The sequence below is a fragment of a genome, unplaced genomic scaffold (genome assembly GCF_019419815.1).
Source record: "Pyrus x bretschneideri cultivar Hongxiangsu unplaced genomic scaffold, Pyrus_bretschneideri_v1 Contig4, whole genome shotgun sequence".
NCBI classification, from domain to species: Eukaryota; Viridiplantae; Streptophyta; class Magnoliopsida; order Rosales; family Rosaceae; genus Pyrus; species Pyrus x bretschneideri.
Genome location: NW_025999723.1, coordinates 8,380,384 through 8,400,381, shown reverse-complemented (window position 1 = coordinate 8,400,381; position 19,998 = coordinate 8,380,384). Strand labels below are relative to the sequence as shown.

Below are 19,998 nucleotides of genomic sequence, written 5' to 3'. Positions count from 1 at the left end.
TGCTCCTTTGCATCGACTTCAACAGTCTCCTTCCCATTGGTCTCCTCCTCCAGTTCATTGGATGAAGATTAATGTGGATGGTTCCTTTTGTTCGTCTACAAACTCTGGGGGAGTCCGATGTGGTGTTTCGCAATGGTGCCGGTAACTATGTTGGAGGTTTCATTTGCAAGATACCTTACGTGACTAACCACACGGTGGAGGTCCTAGCTGCTCTTGAAGGTCTCGAGCTGGCTGCCCAGAAAAACTGGCAGTGTATCATCTTGGAGTCTGATGCTTTATTGGTTGTTCAAGCCATAGGCAGCTTGCACAATCTTGGGAGTCTGATGCTTTATTGGTTGTTCAAGCCATGGGCAGCTTGCACAGTGGTTCGACTTCCAATGAGTTGCTAATTGATGACATTAAAACCCGTGTACGGGACTTTAATGAATCTAGAGTTTGTCATGTCTGCCGTTCTATCCATTCTGTAATGCATAGATTGGCCAAGTTGACCTTAATTTTGGATGTTCTTTAACTATTGGTTTGAGGAACCACTAGATGTACTCCGAAACATCCTCCATCATGATTGTATACTTTCTTAAGTTATTGAATAAAACGCTACCATCTCTTTTTCTTAAAAAATGAAAAAAAAAATCAGAACATAAACACATACATGCAACAAGGGAAAAGGTTAGGCAAAAAGATGCAACATCTGCAACAGGCAATGTTCTTTCATTGGTGACATTGTAACAAAGCAAAAATATATATCCAAAAGCTGACAGGCTGCCACCAATGGATAAAAAGATAATGCTTTTATAATATTTTCAAATTTTGTCCATGAACTGTCATATTTGACATTCCAACTTCTCTAAACGTAGAATCCAGAAACTCTCTCTCTCTCTCTCTCTCTCTCTCTCTCTCTCTCTCTCTCTCTCTCTCGAGGAATTTTTCAATGTGACCGTCACACGAGATGGTACATCACGTATCCTTATATAAATGATGAATTATGTATGTTAAAAGGGTAATAACTTTAAAATTAAAATTTTTCACCACTTGTATAAAAACACGTAATGTATCATCCGTATTCTCATTACAACTAAAAATTTCTCCCCTCTATGGGTGCATACTGCGTAGTGGAGCCAAATTGGCAAATCTCCTGTCGGCTGTTAAGTTGAATGATGTGTCATGTTCAGGGTCTCATTCTCCACGTATATATACCAACTTACGTACCCGGAAAGTTGTCTTAGTTGAATCTGTGTGCCAGATACATATACATATATATATAAATATATATATAGAGAGAGAGAGAGAGAGAGAGAGAGAGTCATGGCTCACAATTGACATGTCTTCCAATTGGTCACATGGATTTATCAAGAAAACTTCAAACAAAACTTTCTTTTTTTTAACAAACAATATTATATACATTAAAGGAAAGAGAGTATATTTAGCTTACAATGAGCTAACAATAAAGTCATTCAAATTCATTTTTGGCAAAAATTAAATGTAAAACCTCTTACTTATAAGTGCAGAGAAATACTATTAGACCGTGATACTAATTAAGTGGCACTTCAAAACAAAACTTATATAGTGAAATGCAATAGAATAAAAGAAACAAGTTACTCTTGAAGTTTAACACTTGATCATTAATCTATTGGTAATACCAGATAGTTTCACGGCCAACCCGAAGGAGGTGTAATGATTGATCAATCGCGACACACTCCGAATCAAATATCCAAAAAGACATCAAAATCAAGACATATTGGCCGACACTTAAAAGATGACGAAATCATATTATGTAATTTATGTATAAAAAGTACGAGTAAATTAAAACCAAAGTCTAGAAGTAAGTTAAACTAAGAGCAAGAGAGTGCAGTGTGGGTGAACTCTTATTACAAATGCATGCAGTATTAGATTATGGATAAAAGTGCATTATAGGTAAGAATATCTTCATCCTAAGTAGGATGGATATTATACAATTAACAGGAATAAATTTCCTACATTAATTATAGCGGATGCCAAAACCGCTAGTGATTCCTCACTTGCCATAGTATTCAGCTACTAAGTCTTGGAAGGGTGAAAAACATACTATGAATGGACCAAAATAAGGATTTACCAAAACTTTTGCTTTTCGTAACATAGTAACCTCTTGTTGTAATATGAAAACCAAAGCAAAATAGTATAAAAGCCATTATGCTTAAGATACAAGTAAATCGCAAATATCTTAAAGAAAGTAGCTACATGAACGGGCTGGGTGTAATAATCTACGCTCAAGTACTATAAACACATAAAATTGGCAACAAGGGCATCACATACAACCCCTAAATACAAAAGCAATTAGTATAGGTTAGCATGTACAATGGATCTAATGTGAACAAAGCGTTGCACATACATGTAAAGCTGATCCTGGTCCGAACGAGTACTAAAGACACCAGTTTAAGCCTGCATGATGAGTAGATAAAATATGTACTATCATACCATCATAATTTCATAACTCTCAACATCAACAAATAATATTTCTAAGTAAGATTGTGGCATGATGTAAAACATTCTTAAGCCATTAAAGAAACTATACATATAAGATAGGTTTGAAAACAAAACCCACTTACTGATACGTCATCAGATTATAACCACATTGCCTTGCCTGGCTTCTGAAATCCTCTTCCTATATGATTTCATTAACTGATGAGGAAACATGAAAATGATGGTTATGAACCTACTCTTCCTATTATAACACCAATAGCAAGTGACAGCGATCTAACTCACTAGCCCCCACCAAGTGTTTCAATTCTCTCTCAAATTGGAGAAAAATAATCTTATATATTTTTCAATTCTCTCTCAGTAACTACTAGTTACGAACATCGATATGATGCTATTCGACGCTAAGTTCCTCATCAAACAATTCTTTCGCAGATGCAGGAAACTTGGTGGTACAGTCCTAAGGCGTGCAATCCGGGGTCACATTAGCAATGCGAAGATGTGGTTCCGCCGTCATGAAGAGGACTACTGTGTACCCAAAAATGTCCAAAGAGGCCACCTTGTGGTGTATGTTGGTGAAGACTGCAAGAGATTTATCATCAAGGTTACATTACTCAGCCACCCTTTGTTCCAGCAATTGCTTGATCTCGCTGAAGAAGTTTTTCAGTTTGCAGCCAACACGAAACTCTGGATTCCTTGCAACGAATACATTTTCATCGACGTTCTTCATTGCATCAGTTATGAACTAGATCAAGGGCTTCATCATATTTGATGACGTTGCCTTTTTCTTCACAAGTTTTGTTATATGCTTGGAGCATTTAGATAAGATATGTTAGCAAGTGTGCAGCTAAATTTCTGTTGTACTCGTACATTGTGTTGTTTTGCAATTTCAATGCTCATAAGTCAAAGCTAATTTATGATCAAAATTGTGTCATTTTACAGGCTCCGCAAGTGTCCGCTATACTATATTTCAACTGTTTAGACTATTATTGAACTTTTCTGGTATGGGACTTACGCTTGCCCAAGCAATTCAGGCTAACTAGTCCATACAATATTCTCAAAAAATTTAAGCTTTCTTCTGACTACAATGCTAGTTAAACCCACCTCGTTCATAGACTTGATACATCTTAGTTTTCCTGGGAGAACTTCCTTAACCGTGACATGCAACATCTTTCGTTTCTTTCTCATCACCTAACGAAAGAGGCAGATGTTCCATGTCACAGTTGCAGGTAAGTCCTTTTCGAGTTTTCCAAGTCATACAGTGTGCTGCCGACTATGATTTGATCGGCATGACAGAGATGCAACTTCATGGGGAAATAGGAATAGCACAATTTCTCAAATTGCAAGTCCCACTCCACCATAGCTAGCCTAAACTACTCTGCGTAATGCTATAGTTAGTGTCATAATTCTTCGCCAAAAGCCTTGTTAATTATAACCATCTCCTAGATGCTGTTGTAGGATCTCTTTTACATATATTCGTGATGGTGAAGCAAATTAATTAGGCTAATATTCCAACTGAAAATATACTTTTGCATGCTCCAATTTCTAGTTTTAAATGGGCAGAGAGGCTCTTATAGGAGCCTAGCTAGCGATTCCCAAGCCAATTATACGACACAAATCCTGCTTGAAGTTAATGACATATATATAATTCTATCACTGTTTACATTGCCTTATCCGGTTGATTACCATCCTACGTCTACACGTACTTTTCAAATTTTCAGCATCAAGCAACAGTTTAAGTAATGTAGTATCGCGTTACACTTATCTTTTCAATGTTACAAGATGTATCAAGTTTGAATAAGAAAAAAGTGACGTATCCACTTTAAGATACTAACTTTACACTCCTATATTTTCTATCATATTCCCCTAAAAGAAAATTTCTGAGGGCATCAACCAAGTTTCAAGAGAATGCAATTCAATCGAATTCGACCATGAAAGTTCAAGCTTTTTTATATTAATAATGAAAATGTCTTTTAATAAACTTGCAATCCATGTCATCTTTATGTGACAAGGATCGCACAAAAGATAAACATAGATGGAACAAATAAACTGCTATACCAGATAAAACGGGTTCAGGAGATCAAAGCACTGCCGGCTGCCACAGTTACATCAGCAAGAAATCCAACTCTACCACAAAATGAATAGAAAGTACATGGAGCTCAACTGCCGAGAAATGACCCTAATGGAAAACGGGCTTTTCTGGGTACGTGCAGCCTGACCTTTGGATGACAACATTTGCTGCATAACAACCAGCTTTAACGCAGTTTTCAATTGGCTTCTCTTGAACCAGCTGTGACAAAAATCCCCCAACAAATGCATCTCCTGCCACAAGAAACATCATGATATTTTTTTTAGTTACAAGTTAGAACTAACAAGATTTCTTCTATTCTTCACTCGTAATCCTGATATCTCACTCAAGCATTTGACCAGTAATATAACATGAATAATTGTTTATAGCCTAGATCGATAGTTTATATGCTCAAGACTTTAGACTCCTGACTAAATGGCATTGGCAAGAATTATATCATTGCATGCTTTATATTTCCTTTTAAATAAGCAACTTAAGTCTCCCCCAGAACGGCAGGAAGAAAAAGGTAAAAGAATCCAATGACATTGACGGGTGAGATATCACATACCGGCTCCATTGGTATCAACCAGCTTCTCCTTCGGTAACAATATGACAGGAAATAGTTTCACCTTCCCATCCTCAGCAACTACAACAGGATCTGCACCTTGTGTGATAACAGTAATCCTCTTGTGTGTACCCGATGCTTTGGGCAACTGGGAAATCTTTATGGCGATCTCCTCAACATTTTCAGTCTGATTGAAAAAGGCATTATAGTTAGTGACTTGTAGAGGTTAGAAGTTCTTCAGTCAAATTTGAAAGAAGAAAGACTAAGCAATGTTACCTTCCAGCCATGAACCCTTGAAAAGGTTCTTGCTTCGGTCTCATTCCCAAAAACATAGTCCATGTACCTATACAAAAAGGCAATTCAGTACTCCACATTGATCATGAAATACAAAGAGATTTTAGTTTCATTTCTTTTCCTTTTCTGGGAGGAGGGACTTACGGAAGTGCTTTCTCCTGTACATCCTTGAAGAACTCACAAATGAAAGGAGCGGAAAGATTCATCGTGAATACCTGTAGATAAAAAAGAAGGCAGCTGAAGCTACTGAATTGGATAATAAAGAGAGAATCCAACCACACTGTCGATGCTAAGAAACACTCTATGGTTGATACCTTATTGTTTGCAGCAGCATGTTCTGCAACCAGTTGAATGGACTCAGGAGACACAGTAAGGAAAAACCCAGCAATGTAGTAATATTTTGCCTTTTCAACTGTTCAAGCATGAGTTTGCATAAGGTGAGTCGGAGAGGACATGTGACCAAAACCAAGGAAAGGATAAAATCTGAATTAACAAGAGAGCAAGGGAATTAATACCCAGAGCCCAATTTTCAGGTTGCTTTAAATGCTCAGTTTTGTAACAATTTGCAGCTGATAAGTTAGCAACAAGTGACCTGTACAATTATTTGTTACAAGACATTAATCCCTGCAAAGTTTTAATAAACTATAAGACTAATTCAGAAGAAAATGAAATATACAACTTTATGCAGGGGTCCTTTTGTTCCAACAATTTATGACAGATACAAGGATCCCTATGGGAGCAATGAATGAAATCAAAATGCATGATACAGGGTATTGACAGAAGTAAAAGAAGAAATGCCTAGGAAAATTTGCTTTATAAAACTATAAATCGGCAGACGACAATTTCAAATTCATCTTCCAAAGGAGATATAAAACTGACCTCTCACCACCAACTACACAAACAGCACATGTTCCTGTTGGAGCTTTGTCATCTTCATAATATTGCACCTGAACCCAAATGTAAATGAATATTTTTTGATCCAAAAAAATCAGAATAGCTGAGGGATAATAAGCAGGGTAGGTAAAGATGTAAAGAAACTCACATTAACACCAGCATGTTTACAATTTTTCTTCATCTCCTCACCATACTTGTCCTTGCCAATGGATCCAATGTAACTAGTTGCGCCAGGAGCTTGGAGCATCCACTATTGTAAAACAACACACAGATTGAGAAATTTTTGTCAGCATAATACAATTGAATCAGATCTTCATAAGATAAATAATGATAAAAAGTTCTGTTAAAAACATAAACAAACCTGCGCAACTTTGATTGAATTTTGAGTAGCACCTGAAAATAACACAATGAACATATACAACACTAGTCACTGGTTTGCAAAGGACAGAAAAATTAGGCATCGTTATCAGTAAATTTTCTAGACAAGATCATAAAGCATGGGATCACCAAATAACGAAGTGAACTACTTATCAAAATTACCTCCAGCAATATACTCTACATTGTACTTGGAAGACATTTCGTCGTACCTGTTAAAAACCACCCAAAAAAGATTGAATCAGAAAATGCAATATTTCAGGGAGTTGCAAACGCCAGAAACTAATCATGACCTTATGTTTGAACTATATTCTCACAAAAATTTACAAACAAGTAACTAAGAGATCGGAAAACTCAAAACCCTCTTAAACTCTTAAAGTTACACCCTTTCTAATCCAGGTGAAGTAATTACTAATTGAAAATCAAGGAAGCAAGGATAAGAACAAAAATGGATTACATGGGCAGGTGCTTATCCTCGGCAAGAATGGCATTGTTCGGCTTGATGTCATATCTGTAAAAAAACCACTCAATTTAGTTCTCCATACGATATAATGCATAGATCGAAAAAGAGAAGGAAAAAAAAATCTACCAAAATGCAGAAACACTTAAAATACAATATTAAAATCACACAATGAAACCAAACATGAACAGGAAATGAATCTTACAACAGAAAAAGAAAAGTAAATAAACTTTCAAATGCCTAATCATAGGAAAAGAAATTAGATAATTCAATAAATTAAGCAAGTAACCGTATTTTCCTTTTCTAAATCAAAGCAGATCCAACCAAAATAGTCACATATGATTTCACCAACAAAAACTCAACCAATGCTCATCTGGGTTTCAAATATAATCCGACTAATGAACCATGGGATTGGATTAATCCCAGAAAACAAACCAGAAACCAATAAAACCTGCAGATCTATTGACTTAATCACTTTCCTCTGTTTCTTAAATAAATCACAAAGTTTATGTCTTTCAGATCTATCGCAAAAACCCATTAAATTTAAGCAGAAAGGAAATCGAAAACTAAAAACAACAGATCGTATTCATCAGTTTTCCTGCAATTTCTGAGCATCCAAACAGTGAGAGAAGATGGGAAAATGTAATGAAAGAAGCTGATATGGGGGCTTACTTTGTCAAGAATTCTTCGTCGACGACGGCAGAGATGTCGAGAAGTGGATTGCCCATCCCCAGGAGGATCTGCTCGTGCGCCATTGATGAAATTTCCTAGGAGTTCTGAGAGTTGTTTTCAGAGGGAGGGAGGGAGGTCGGCTAAGTACCAAGTGAGTGAGATTGCGGACGAAAGTATTTATACCAGACGTGGGAATTATGGAGGTGAGATGTCTCTTATGTCACCAACCCCCAACGCCTTTTCCAATTTTCTCTTTTATTATTATATTTCATTTTAATAATTTTTTACTACTCACCAACCCACTCACAAATTGATTATCTATATTTATATCTCTACTGATTAATAAAACTCTCTTTGTAAACCAAAAGATGGTGAAAAAACAATTTAGTATTTTATCACACAAAAAAAAAATGATGGGTAATAATGTAATTTCACAGGTCTAAATTTTACTATTTTTTATTGAAACCTCACCTATAAGTGATGTTAAAATATCTCTAATATTTAAAATAAATAAATAAATAAAAACTCCCACTCCCTCACGTTCTCTCTCTCCCCCCTTCTCTCCTTCTCATTTCCTAAAAAATATGTTCATACACACAAATTATGTAGGCAAATGCTAGTATATATAAAGTGAGCATCCTAAAATGGTAAAACATTCAAAATACCATAAATTTCCCTTTAAGAATTTCATAAATTACAATTGAACCAAAAGAAGCTAAAGTATGTAATCATATTTTTATTTTGAATGATTTTAATATTTAAAATTATAGAAAAAAAAAACAAAACAAAACCTCCCACGTTAGTGGGTGGTTTCACATCTTTATTTCATTTCTTTTTTTTTAATAATTTTTAAAAAATATGTAAATTAAGTATTTAAATAAAAAAATATAAAAAGGCCAATTGACACACGCATAAGAGGCTAGTTTATTTTTATTTGTAGGTTCTACATTGGGATTTCATAAGTTAGTACTTCAAAAAATCGTAACTACATTTGAGGACCAATTTTGAAATTATAGAGGTTCTATGCCAAAACTTAATTTGATCGCCTCAAAATGTCAATTGGTTGTAGGTGTTTGTATTTTTTTATTTTTGGTTTTCACATATAAGTACATAAATGTTTACAAGCAAGTACAAAATAATCGAGAGTCTTGTGTAGTGGCACCACTCCCTGCAGTCACGTAACTGACCTTGCTTCATTAAAAAAAAAAAAAAAATATATATATATATATATATTTAAAGCACTATTTAAAAAAACATAAAAACTCAGTTAATATTGTGAGGGAGCAATAGGAAGGATGTTCATAACTTTCTTATAGGCATCCATTCTAGAAATATGATCTAATATCTGTTTATATACTTGTAACAATGAAGATTGGAAGATTCAAACTTGAAACCTCTCCTCATAGTTAATGTTGTGATCAGAAAATATGTCAACAAAAAATTACTGAAGTTCCTATTATCCCTTTTTATACATCACTGAAATAAAATATTAGAAAAAAATATTATAGGCATTGAAGTAATTTCGCATAAACAAGTTTTTGCTTGTTTTTCTTTCCCTCATCCCACATGTAATCATAATTTCACTCCTACACTTTTATCTAGTTTCAACTAACAAAACATTATCACATCCGTTGGGAACCGAGTATTTAAAATTTCAATTCTTAATGATATACTACTCTTTCAAATGACTGATGACTGATTTATTTTAGAATTAGATGAATACCGCACACTGTATGCGTGTGTAAATATAAAAGATTTAAAAGGAAAAAAATATATGGAAGACGGGAAAAGTTGGAGAAAAATGTGAAAGAGAGCGGATAGAGAGAGAAAACATGTGAATAGGAGGTTTTTATCTATTATTTTGAGGGACGTGCTCTGATGAGATATAGGTGAGGGAAGAAAGAAAAAAAAGTTTTATGCGAAATTGTTTTAATGTTCATGATTTTTCTTTTATGATAATTTCTTTCAATTATGCATGAAGAGTATAATAGAGACTAGCAAAGGCCACACATTTTATGTGTGAGAAATATAATATTATTTTTCACAAATATTGTTTTCAATAGACAGAGAAAGAGAGTAGTCATATGATGACATGGCTGTGAGGTTAAAAAAAAAAAAAAACTAATGAAAATGGTTTGAAAACTTTGAGTTTTAATGATAAGGACAGAATAAAGGGTACAGTGAATAGTACCAGGATTGACTTTTTAGTGTAAAAATGTGGTTTTTCGTTAAAGTGAACAATACCGTAGGCTTTTCGTTAAAACTCCCTAAAAAAAAAAAGCAAAAACTTGTTTGTGTGAAATTATTTTGATGCTCACATTTTTTCAGTTTCTAATATTTTTTTCCAATTATGTATTAAAAGTTATAATAGTATTTTCATTGGTTTTTTGTTGACAAGTAGAGTTTTATTAATATGTACTAGCATTTACCTACACACTTTGTGTGTATGAACATATTTTTTTAGAAAATGAAGGGAGAGAGAAAGAGAAAGAGAAAGAGAGAGAGAAAGATAACATAGGGGGAGTGGGAGGTTTTTGTTTGTTTTTTTTTTTTTTTTTAAATATTAGAGATATTTTTAACATCACCTGTAGGTGAGGTTTCAATAAAAAACAGTAAAATTTGAACCTGTGAGATTACATTATTGCCCATCATTTTTTTTTTTTTTTGTGTGATAGAATACTAAGTTATACTAAGTTATCTTTTCACCCTCTTTTGGTTGATAAAGAGGATTTCATTAATTAATAAAGATTTTTTTTTTTTTTATCAAACAATAGATTTTGTTAGATTAGTTACTAATGAGGTTGGAACTCACGTCATCATGCAAGGACTCATCAAATTTCTACTACTATGTTAAATGACCACTTGCTATTAATATGTAGTTTAGGTATAAAGTTTTTGGTTGACATCGAAGGGTATAATAATATTTTACTGCCTCTTACACATAAAATTAAAAAAAAAAAAAAAAAAAAAAAAAGAGCCCTTCACATTTCTCCTGCATGTTACAAGCAAAACATGATATGAACATATAGCAAAAAGAAACAAATCGTTTGTCAAATGTCACCTACTTTTACAGCATTTCATCTAATATCTTAATGGATAGGTTATTGAACTTCTACCCATGCGTCTCGAATTCGAACTCCTTCTTTTTTAAATTATTGTAATCGTTTCGAATTGTAGGAAAAATTCAAAATAAAAAACTATTGATAATACATAGCCATTCCTGATTGAGACAGTATGCTTAACCATTGCCTTCACCTACTTCACCAACCATGACCATATAGTTTTGAAGATTTACCACTTGATTTTAAACGCTATTGACATTTCCAAACAAACTTCAATTTTCCAACTTTATTTAATTTGACTTTATTTGAACAAGGTTCCAATTGTCACCTATTTTTCTTTTCAAAAATGTTAATCTGACTTATCATAGAAAAATTTCAATAAGCGAAAATTTAGAATGGACCGGTCACAAAATATCAGTCCGTGCTTTACCCATCATACTGGACAAACTCTCCAATCGGACTTGAACAGTAAAAAAGTACGTAGGTGTAGAATTATTCCAGACTCATAAAATTAAAAGTTTTATGACGAGTTTACTAATCCGTAATCAAATTGAGAGAAATTGAATTGAGGAGGAATTGAAATGAGGTGGAATCAGAATTGAATTTCTGTTGAAGTTGTTTACTAAAACTGTCTGGAATCAGAGTATGAATGATGTTGAGTCTATATGAGTTGTTTACTAATTCATTTCAATCATAATGAAAACTCAGTTGATTACTATATTGCCCTTACATAAATAAATTGTTTTCACACTAATTAATTAAATTAAATTCTTAATTAAATTTATATAATAAAATTCATCTATATAAAATATATAAATAGGTTTTATTTATTTATTAAAAGATGACATGAATGATGTTGAATCCATATAAATTGTTTACTAATTCACTTCAATCGGAATGAAAACTAAGTTGATTACTAAATTGCCCTTACATAAATAAATTATTTTCATTCTAATTAATTGAATTAAATTTATATAATAAAATTCATCTATATAAAAATATAAAAATATGTTTTATTTATTTATTAAAATATGGCACAATGAGTGTCAAATAAAGGGCAATGTTGGGATAATTAGAAACAAGTGAGGGGATAATTGGTAAATAAAATCCATGCCGGATTGCTCAAGTCACAAGGAATTGAAATACCTCCCTTATGTAGGGAGTCCAATTCCTCCAAAATTAGGAGTTGGATTCCTTAATGTGTGTGGACCCCACATGTATTTTGATTCTCTAAGATTACGTAAACAAAGGTGTATGCCGTAATCGGAATCCAATTCCGTTAATTGATTTCGATTACGGGTACGTAAACGTGCCATTATTTCTTCAGCATGTTGCATGCATGGATTTTAATACTTTATAAGAGAAAATTGTAGCATTGTTCTTAAACTTTGGTCTAGTTAGAGTTTTATTTTCTCAACAGATGGATGCATTTAAACATGTTTTTGTATTGATAATTCTGCATATATGTTTAGATATGTAAGTTTCTGAATACCTATATTTGTCCATAATTTAAAGAAGCTAATTAGAACTTCTTGTTGCTATTCCAAATGTGTTTGATTTCCTTGTTTCACATATCTATATATAGCAGACCGGGCGTGTGCCTGGTTGCAATGTTTTGTAACTTCGGATGATCCGGTAACGCAGCACTCTTCTTTGGCAACTTCGAAGCCTGCAGGAATTTATCAATACAAAGTTAAAAACAACATAAAAATAACTTTGCTATTATGTAACCAGCTGAGTCCGTTCGAACGAACAAAAGCATCTAAATATTTATATTCGGGCTCAATTCATCGCACGGAAAGAGCTCTCACAATCATCGCTTATGAGATTATCCAAAACTGCGCGCATGAACAGTTTCTTTTGATGCTACTCTTTGTATCATTGCTCTTCCAATTCGACTCTCCGATAGACTAATCTGTATAGATAAACATATCAGTGTGTCTTAACCTTTTTTGCAGATAATTTTTCTGTGGCTTCTTCCATAGTAAGTAACAATAGGTTAATTGTGCTTAAGTTCAAGCCTACATACGTATAATTTCGCATTGGTCATTCTTTCGCCTATAATGTCTTCATGTGTGAGTGTGACTCTGAGATCGTTTGGTTTACTTGCTTATACGTGCACATATGCTATTACGCATGCAATGTAGGTGAGTTTTCTGATAAAATCAGTGTTTTAAAAGACTCGCCTGGGCGCCCCTAGCCGGCCTTGGAGGCGGGGTTGCACCATTTTCGCCTTTGTTTTAAGGGAGTCGGCATAATACACACCTAGGCTTCTTGGGGTGCGCCTAGGCGCCTGAGGCGTGCATGAGGCGTCAATTGCACGTCCCTTTTTCTTTTTAAAGTTTCAAAACTCTGGAAATTTTTTAGAGTTGCAGAGCTGTTTTGAGTTGCACGCCATGAACACCAGCGAAGATGAATAAGACCGCTAGGATTTTTAGGCTGAGTTGGTGTTTTTAATTTTTTTTTCTTTTTTTAATGCTTAAACTGACCCCACTTTGCCACATTTATTACCTCATTATCTTTGCTTTTCTTAAAACTAATCCCACTTTAAAGAAATTTATTATCCCACTATCTCTTTTCTCTTCACTTTTTATTTCTAATATTTATTTACTCATACATACATACATACATATATATATATATATATATATATATATAAAAGATAAGAATTGTTTTGTTTTTGTTTTTTTTATTTTCTGAATATTTTCATGATTGACCGTAGAAAAGAAAACATCTTTTTATTTGGATTATTATTTCCTTAATGTTATATTATTCTTTTTTTTTTTAAATTCGTTATATTTTTTTCCTTATTTCTCTTTTCATAAGACTACCTATCCCATCTAAATATTATTCAAAACTCTCATATAAATAGGCACTTGCTTAAGTAGATGTTTTAAATTGATTAATTAGATTGCTTGATTAAACTTGGTTATGTGAGTTAAACTTGTTTGTGACTATTATATATATATATATATATATATATATATATATATATATATATAATATGTATTAAAAAATTAGGTCTCGTGAGGCTTGCGGCTTAAGGCTTTCGCCCAGGCGAGGCTATCCATCAAATGACTCACCGACGCCTTCGCCTTTTAAAATATTGATAAAATATACCGATCTGATCTTAGCAGAAAACGACTATGTATCCAAGGCATCTAAAAAGAACCTACCAAGTCACCTAATTTCATTTTTCTGTGATAGTTTGTGGGATCTTATGAATATCAGAAGATATATAACACAACTAATAATTCATATCAACAGTCAGCCTTAAAGAACAAAACTCATATGAAGAAGTACGGTTCGTAGATGGATATGCTTTCTGCAACTTTTCAAAAAAAAAAAAATTTACTACTCCTTCATACAGCAGCAGTAGCCAAGGAGCACTCGCACAAGAATTTCACTAGCTGCTGAAAATAACAATGATTTTGAATTTCAAAGGAGTTTTTGCTTTTGGAATTCATCCCCAAAAACTTGAGTCATGCCCGCAGCACTTGCTGCAGGCTACAGAGTTTTGTTACTGTACAGTATCGCGACACCCTTTATTCGCAACTTCAAAGCCCTGCGGGAATTCATCAATACAAAGTTGCAAACAACATTTTCATTGTATAATGGATCTAGCTAGTTACGCAGATTAAATCAATGTTGTACCATATTGAGCGGCGTTTAAAGGCATCAAGTAGTGAATTGTAGATGTCAATTTTCTTTGAATTCGACTAGTTTGCTCAAAGAAAATTAATGTTTGGATTCTCAAGTTTCAACTTAGCTGGTTTGGGATTAAAGTTGAAATCAAGCTCTTTTTGCAATATCAAACGATGTCAGCAGAAGAAAGATTCAAACATGAACCCTTGAAGAACTGGTTCTTAACCACTGTAACTACAATCTCTCACTACTTTTTGCAAGATTTGCAAGATTTATGTGTGTGTGTGTGAGAGAGAGAGAGGAGAGAGAGAGAGAAAGAGGGAGAGAGAGAGAGAGAGAGAGAGGTTGTTGAACAAATAAAGACACCTTTTGTGACTTGTTTATGATACATTTTGTTCATTTGTAGAAGATCCAGTACAATGCAAATAACATACATGCAATAAAATGTAAAGGTGAAAAAAATTATTTAAAGAAAAACATAGAATTTTCAGTTTCAAGGTCCTATAGCCTTGTAAAAGAGAACATAAACTTTTAACAAGTAAAAAAAAAATCCCCCAAAAACACTTTTAAGAAATAGGAAGAGGAGCACCATTCCACTCCTTCAAGCAATCCAGCAGAGGATCAATCAACTTCCCAGCACACATAGCACTGAAAACCTTGTCACATTCCTCCCCTGGTGATCTCACTTTATCACCAGTCAACAAATCAGTCCCCAACTCCTCCCTCACAAACTTGTACAATGGGTAAGACCTGCATTCCTTGATCCTGTTTGGGATTGCCGTTTTCCCGTTCTCGTACTCAGCCCAAGCATTGTCGACCTCTTTCGGCAAAAGGGTTTTCAATTCCTCCTCAAAAGCTGTAATCTTTTGGAAAATGGAAGTGCTTGTACTTATCTCATTCTCACCATTGCTCAATGCATGCTCAACTAGTACATGCCTTAGTTTTTGCATTAGAGGATATGTAGCACTGCAGGGATCATCGATGTAGGCGAAAACATACTCACGATCGACAACCTTGAGGAGGTCCTTTTCGCAGAACCGAGAGGGATGAAGCTCGCCGTTCAAGCCACATGTGAGGACTCTCTTGGCAACCTGACTGACAGTGGTCTTCACTGTGCTTTTCAAATTCTCCTCCAAATGCCTTAAATCAATAGCTTGGCATAATGCAACTAGGAAAGTAGATGACATGAGCTTCAATATGTCAACAGCCTCAGCAGTTTTTCGGGAAGAAATCAATCCCAAGGAGTTGACATCTTGGTTGTGTTGCTCTGCACTCTGGACATGGTTTGTGACAGGGTTGCCAAGGAACTGGAGCTCTGAGCAGTAAGACGCCATGGCGATTTCAGCCCCTTTGAACCCGTAATCCAAGCTGGGATTGTTGCTTGCCGTGAGATTTGAAGGCAACCCATTGTTGTAAAAGTCATTAACAAGCTCAGAGAATTGAGCAAACATAAGCTTTCCAATTGCAGCAATGGCTAATCTGGTGTTGTCCATGGCAACACCAATCGGGGTGCCCTGAAAGTTTCCTCCATGTAATGCCTTGTTTCTTGAGACATCGATCAAAGGGTTGTCATTCACTGAGTTGATCTCCCTCTCAATCATCTTCGTTGCTGCTCTGATTACCTCAATCTGTGGGCCCAGCCATTGGGGAGATGTTCTAAGAGCATACCGGTCCTGCTTTGGCTTCTGAAGAGGGTCCATCTCATGCACCTTTTCAGCTGCTTTTACATAATCACTTCCAGCTAAAATGTGTTCCATTATTGCTGCAGCTTCAATTTGGCCAGGGTGGTGCTTTAACTTGTGAGTCAAGTGATCTGTAAACTCAGGCTTTCCTTGCATAACTTCGGCGAAAATTGCCGACAACACTTCTGATAAAAGTGCTTGTGTGTTGGCCTCAAACAGAACCATAGAAGCTAAACCAGACCCAACTGCAGTTCCATTGACCAATGCAAGCCCTTCCTTTGGCTGCAACTCAAAGAACCCGCCATCAATTCCAGCTAGCTTGAAGGTATCAGAAGCGGTTAGGGTTTCGCCATTAGGCCCGGTGGACTTGGAATTTGGCCTGCCTATCAAAAGCCCGGCAATGTACGAGAGCGGAACCAAGTCCCCTGAGGCAGTGATTGTGCCCCTAAGGGGAAGGCAAGGGGTGACATTGTTGTTGAGGAACTTGGTGATGGCTTCCAAGATTTCGAATCTAATTCCAGAGTAGCCTTGGAGGAGGGTGTTGATCCTCACCAGCATTGCTGCTCTTGTTGCTGTGTGAGGCAGAATGTGGGTTGATTCTGTGTTGCTGCCAAAGATTCCAGCATTCAAGAATCTGTTCAACAAAAATGACATACAAGTCAGCTTAAGTAGCAACTAATACAAACAATTATTAAAGCATATGTGCTCCCTATGCACCCGAGTCAAATGTGCCTCTTTGTAATTTAAACTAAAGTGAAATTTTGTCCTTCAGACAAAACACAACTATTTTAGAAGAAGGAAGGGGATACGACACGAGAACTTTACACAATTATTATTAACTATTAAAAATGACAATAAACATTAGTAAAATGAATTTTTATTTTTTAATACAAAACAAGTGTTGTTAATCGCTTGAGCTACGTGCGGTAGGATGCGTTTTGGTTATGTTTAGTAATGAGCTGAACAGAGCTACGTGGGCAGCACATTTTGGTGGACTTGGAGAAAACCAAAAAAACAGAGGCATGTTGTTGTCAGTTATGTTATATGGACCAGATTATTTGGGACCAAAATGGAATAAATGCACCACAATTATATTGGATGTTGACTCTCTTGCAACCACGTGCTAGGCACGCAAATTCTACTAATGGGAATATATTTTAATTTGATTACATCATTTTTTTTTTCATTTTTTTCCTTTTTATTTGGTAAGGTTATTTCAAATAATACAATCACCAAACACCTATACCGACATCAACAAATTACATAAGGTGAGATAATGCTGGTAACCAATTTTGCGGCCATACCATATAATTATGCAATTTAATCGTAAATTCCACCAAATATAGCAAAGTAGACACCTCGTTCTTTATCGAGCCATATCTTCTTACCAACCCCTCAAGGTCAGAACTTTTCATTTTGTACGTTTTATGAGCTATTTATGCATATATGTCGGGTTGCGACTCTTTAAACAAGTGGAGTTTAGTGCCACTTAAGGTCTCATAAGTGTGCAAATTTTTCATTTTGTGCCGTTTATGAGTTAGCCCTAACACAGAAGAAATTCATTTAAGAAACAACTGGAGAAATTTTTTAGTATGTTGAAAATACGGCACTGTATACCAAGTGTTATAATATAACTGGTTAGAAACTTAAAAGAATAGTTTTCAACCAATTGTATTCCTATACCTGGTGTACATGATCATATTGTTAGCACATTGAAAAATCTCTTGAACAACCGACAGAGTCAACTATCAAAGTTAATTTTGTTTAAAAAAAAAAAAACTATCAAAGTTAATTAACTACTTGCCTTGAATGGATCCCCAAGCAAAGATGATAGATATAATTCTATTTCAATGGAAGCATTAACTAATTAGAGAATCGTAGGTTAATTAATTACCTAATTAGCTCCCTCTGAAGAGCTCCACCTTGCTTGGTTCTCCTATGAGAGGTTGCACCAAAGCCAGTGGTCACACCATAGCTGTCTGTGCCTTTGCCCATGCTATCCATAACCCAATCACTGCTGGCCTTTACCCCAGCCCTTTTCTCCTCCGACAGCTCCACCTTGGCACCGTCATGGTAGGCAATCGCAGCCACCTGAGCCACCGTCAGGCTCTCCCCACCAAGCTTCACCACTGGCTTCCTGTAATCGTTGACCATCCGTTTGAACTCGTCCAGATGGCTCCCTTTCAGTGCTTCAGCTGCCATCCCCCAGTTCAATGGGTCATGTGTCGCAAGTACCTTCTCATGCCCTACGCAAAACGACTCCAGGGAGCTGTTTTCGTTGACGTTTTGGTTATTTCCCGGTTCCATTTGCTTCCCCGATCACAAGCAATACCAAAGTAGGGATACGAAAGAATGGAAATGAAATGGAGCCAAGGAAAACCTTGCTGGGAAAAACTCAGTGGGATAAAAGCCTGGTCGAAGAGAATGAATAAGGAAATGAGAATTGCGAAAGGAAAGGAATGGAAAGAGGTGGCGCTCTAAGTTTCGGGTGGAAGGAAAATTTACTGTTATTTTCCTGAGTTGGTTCACCCGTAATTGCCTTGTTTATATAGAGGACGTCCCACATCGAGTGCTGGGGTTGGTAGGCCGACGGGTTAGTTGAAAACTCCAGGTAGCCCTTGGATCTTCATGATCTACGACCGTTCACGTGATGACACGTGGCGTGTAAGTCTGCTTCAGAACAACGTGTGGAGTTTAGGTGGGGTTCCAAAACGCGGGCTTTTACTTGTCAATGATAACCGGATGGGAAGGGAAGAGAGGGGAGAGGGGGTTGGTGAGTAAGCAGGCTCCCTGAAAGGAATGGCACGAAAGCAGCACGTCACCCTATTTCTCTGCCAAAACAATTGTTCGTATGACAAGTAAAATTCCTTGTAAAAGGTGGCGTGGTATTGTCTTGTGATCGATGTAAACGATAGCGGTTTTATAGAACGTTTAAGGAAATGTGCAAACTGTAAAGAGAGCGTCTTAAATTAAATTCGAATGTAACAGGTTAATGTTGTAAAACTTTAAATGTAAATGTAAATTGTTGATGATGTAAATTTGTGTTTGATTATGTAAACCACACCATTCATGCGATGACACGTGGCGTACAAATGTGTTCTAGAACAACATATGTAGTTTATGATGAGGTAAATGTAAATTATCAAGTTTTCAAGTTTTACGGTTTAGTAGCATTAAAATAATAAGATTTGGATATCTATCTAACAGATGGATTCTTTTTCTGCAAACTTTTTATGAACTTATCTAATGGTTGAATACAATTGGTTGAATACAATTGGTTGAAACAAGGTAATTCTGTCATCTTTTAAGGTGATTATTCTATCATTTTTAACTCAATAATTATTGTTTTCCTCCTCTATTATAATTTATTGAATTCGCTACTAGTATATTAATTATGATATACTCATATTTGTTTGCATTTGTAAGTGAAAGATTTTAAATTCGATTCATACAAAATCGATACCTAATTATATTATGGATGACTTATTGTGTGTTTTAGTCTAATCTCTGAACCCCTAAAAAAAAATATCGTAGAGGGACTTATACTCATTAATTACGAATAGTTAACTCTTCAGTCAGACCTCGTTTGTTTGACTGAAATGTTAGAATTAGAACATTCAATTCCTTGACTATTTAGGAATATTGGAATGGTTTTGCAAATTCCGTTCAAAGTTATATCCGATTATCCCTCTCTTAAATTGATTGCATTAATAAAGTAACTCGCAATTCCATACAAGCAATGCATGTTGAATAAAAAGTAGAAGAAAGAAAGAAATATATAAATTAATTTAATATAATTTTCATATTTTAGATGTATAATTATTATTTTA

General features: G+C 35.2%; 3 protein-coding genes across 3 annotated transcripts; 1 reads left to right on the top strand and 2 right to left on the bottom strand.

The window, feature by feature from the left end:
* The first annotated feature begins 2,839 nt into the window (after positions 1-2,839).
* LOC125468779 (auxin-responsive protein SAUR50-like) lies at positions 2,840-3,223 on the top strand. The gene has a single exon (XM_048565235.1). It carries the CDS (start codon positions 2,840-2,842, stop codon positions 3,221-3,223), a length of 384 nt encoding a protein of 127 aa, XP_048421192.1.
* A 1,152-nt stretch (positions 3,224-4,375) lies between these two features.
* Positions 4,376-7,960, bottom strand: LOC125468996 (adenosine kinase 2-like). Its single transcript, XM_048565879.1, has 12 exons — positions 7,780-7,960; positions 7,105-7,158; positions 6,813-6,859; positions 6,634-6,665; positions 6,421-6,522; positions 6,258-6,325; positions 5,894-5,970; positions 5,693-5,790; positions 5,523-5,593; positions 5,361-5,427; positions 5,088-5,271; positions 4,376-4,773 (listed from the first exon to the last, which is right to left on the bottom strand). The coding sequence occupies exons 1-12, from the start codon at positions 7,860-7,862 to the stop codon at positions 4,631-4,633; spliced, it is 1,026 nt and encodes a 341-aa protein (XP_048421836.1). The 5' UTR covers positions 7,863-7,960; the 3' UTR covers positions 4,376-4,630.
* Positions 7,961-14,831: 6,871 nt separating this feature from the next.
* LOC125468841 (phenylalanine ammonia-lyase 1-like) lies at positions 14,832-18,698 on the bottom strand. Its single transcript, XM_048565339.1, has 2 exons — positions 18,063-18,698; positions 14,832-16,802 (listed from the first exon to the last, which is right to left on the bottom strand). The coding sequence occupies exons 1-2, from the start codon at positions 18,473-18,475 to the stop codon at positions 15,053-15,055; spliced, it is 2,163 nt and encodes a 720-aa protein (XP_048421296.1). The 5' UTR covers positions 18,476-18,698; the 3' UTR covers positions 14,832-15,052.
* Positions 18,699-19,998: the final 1,300 nt, after the last annotated feature.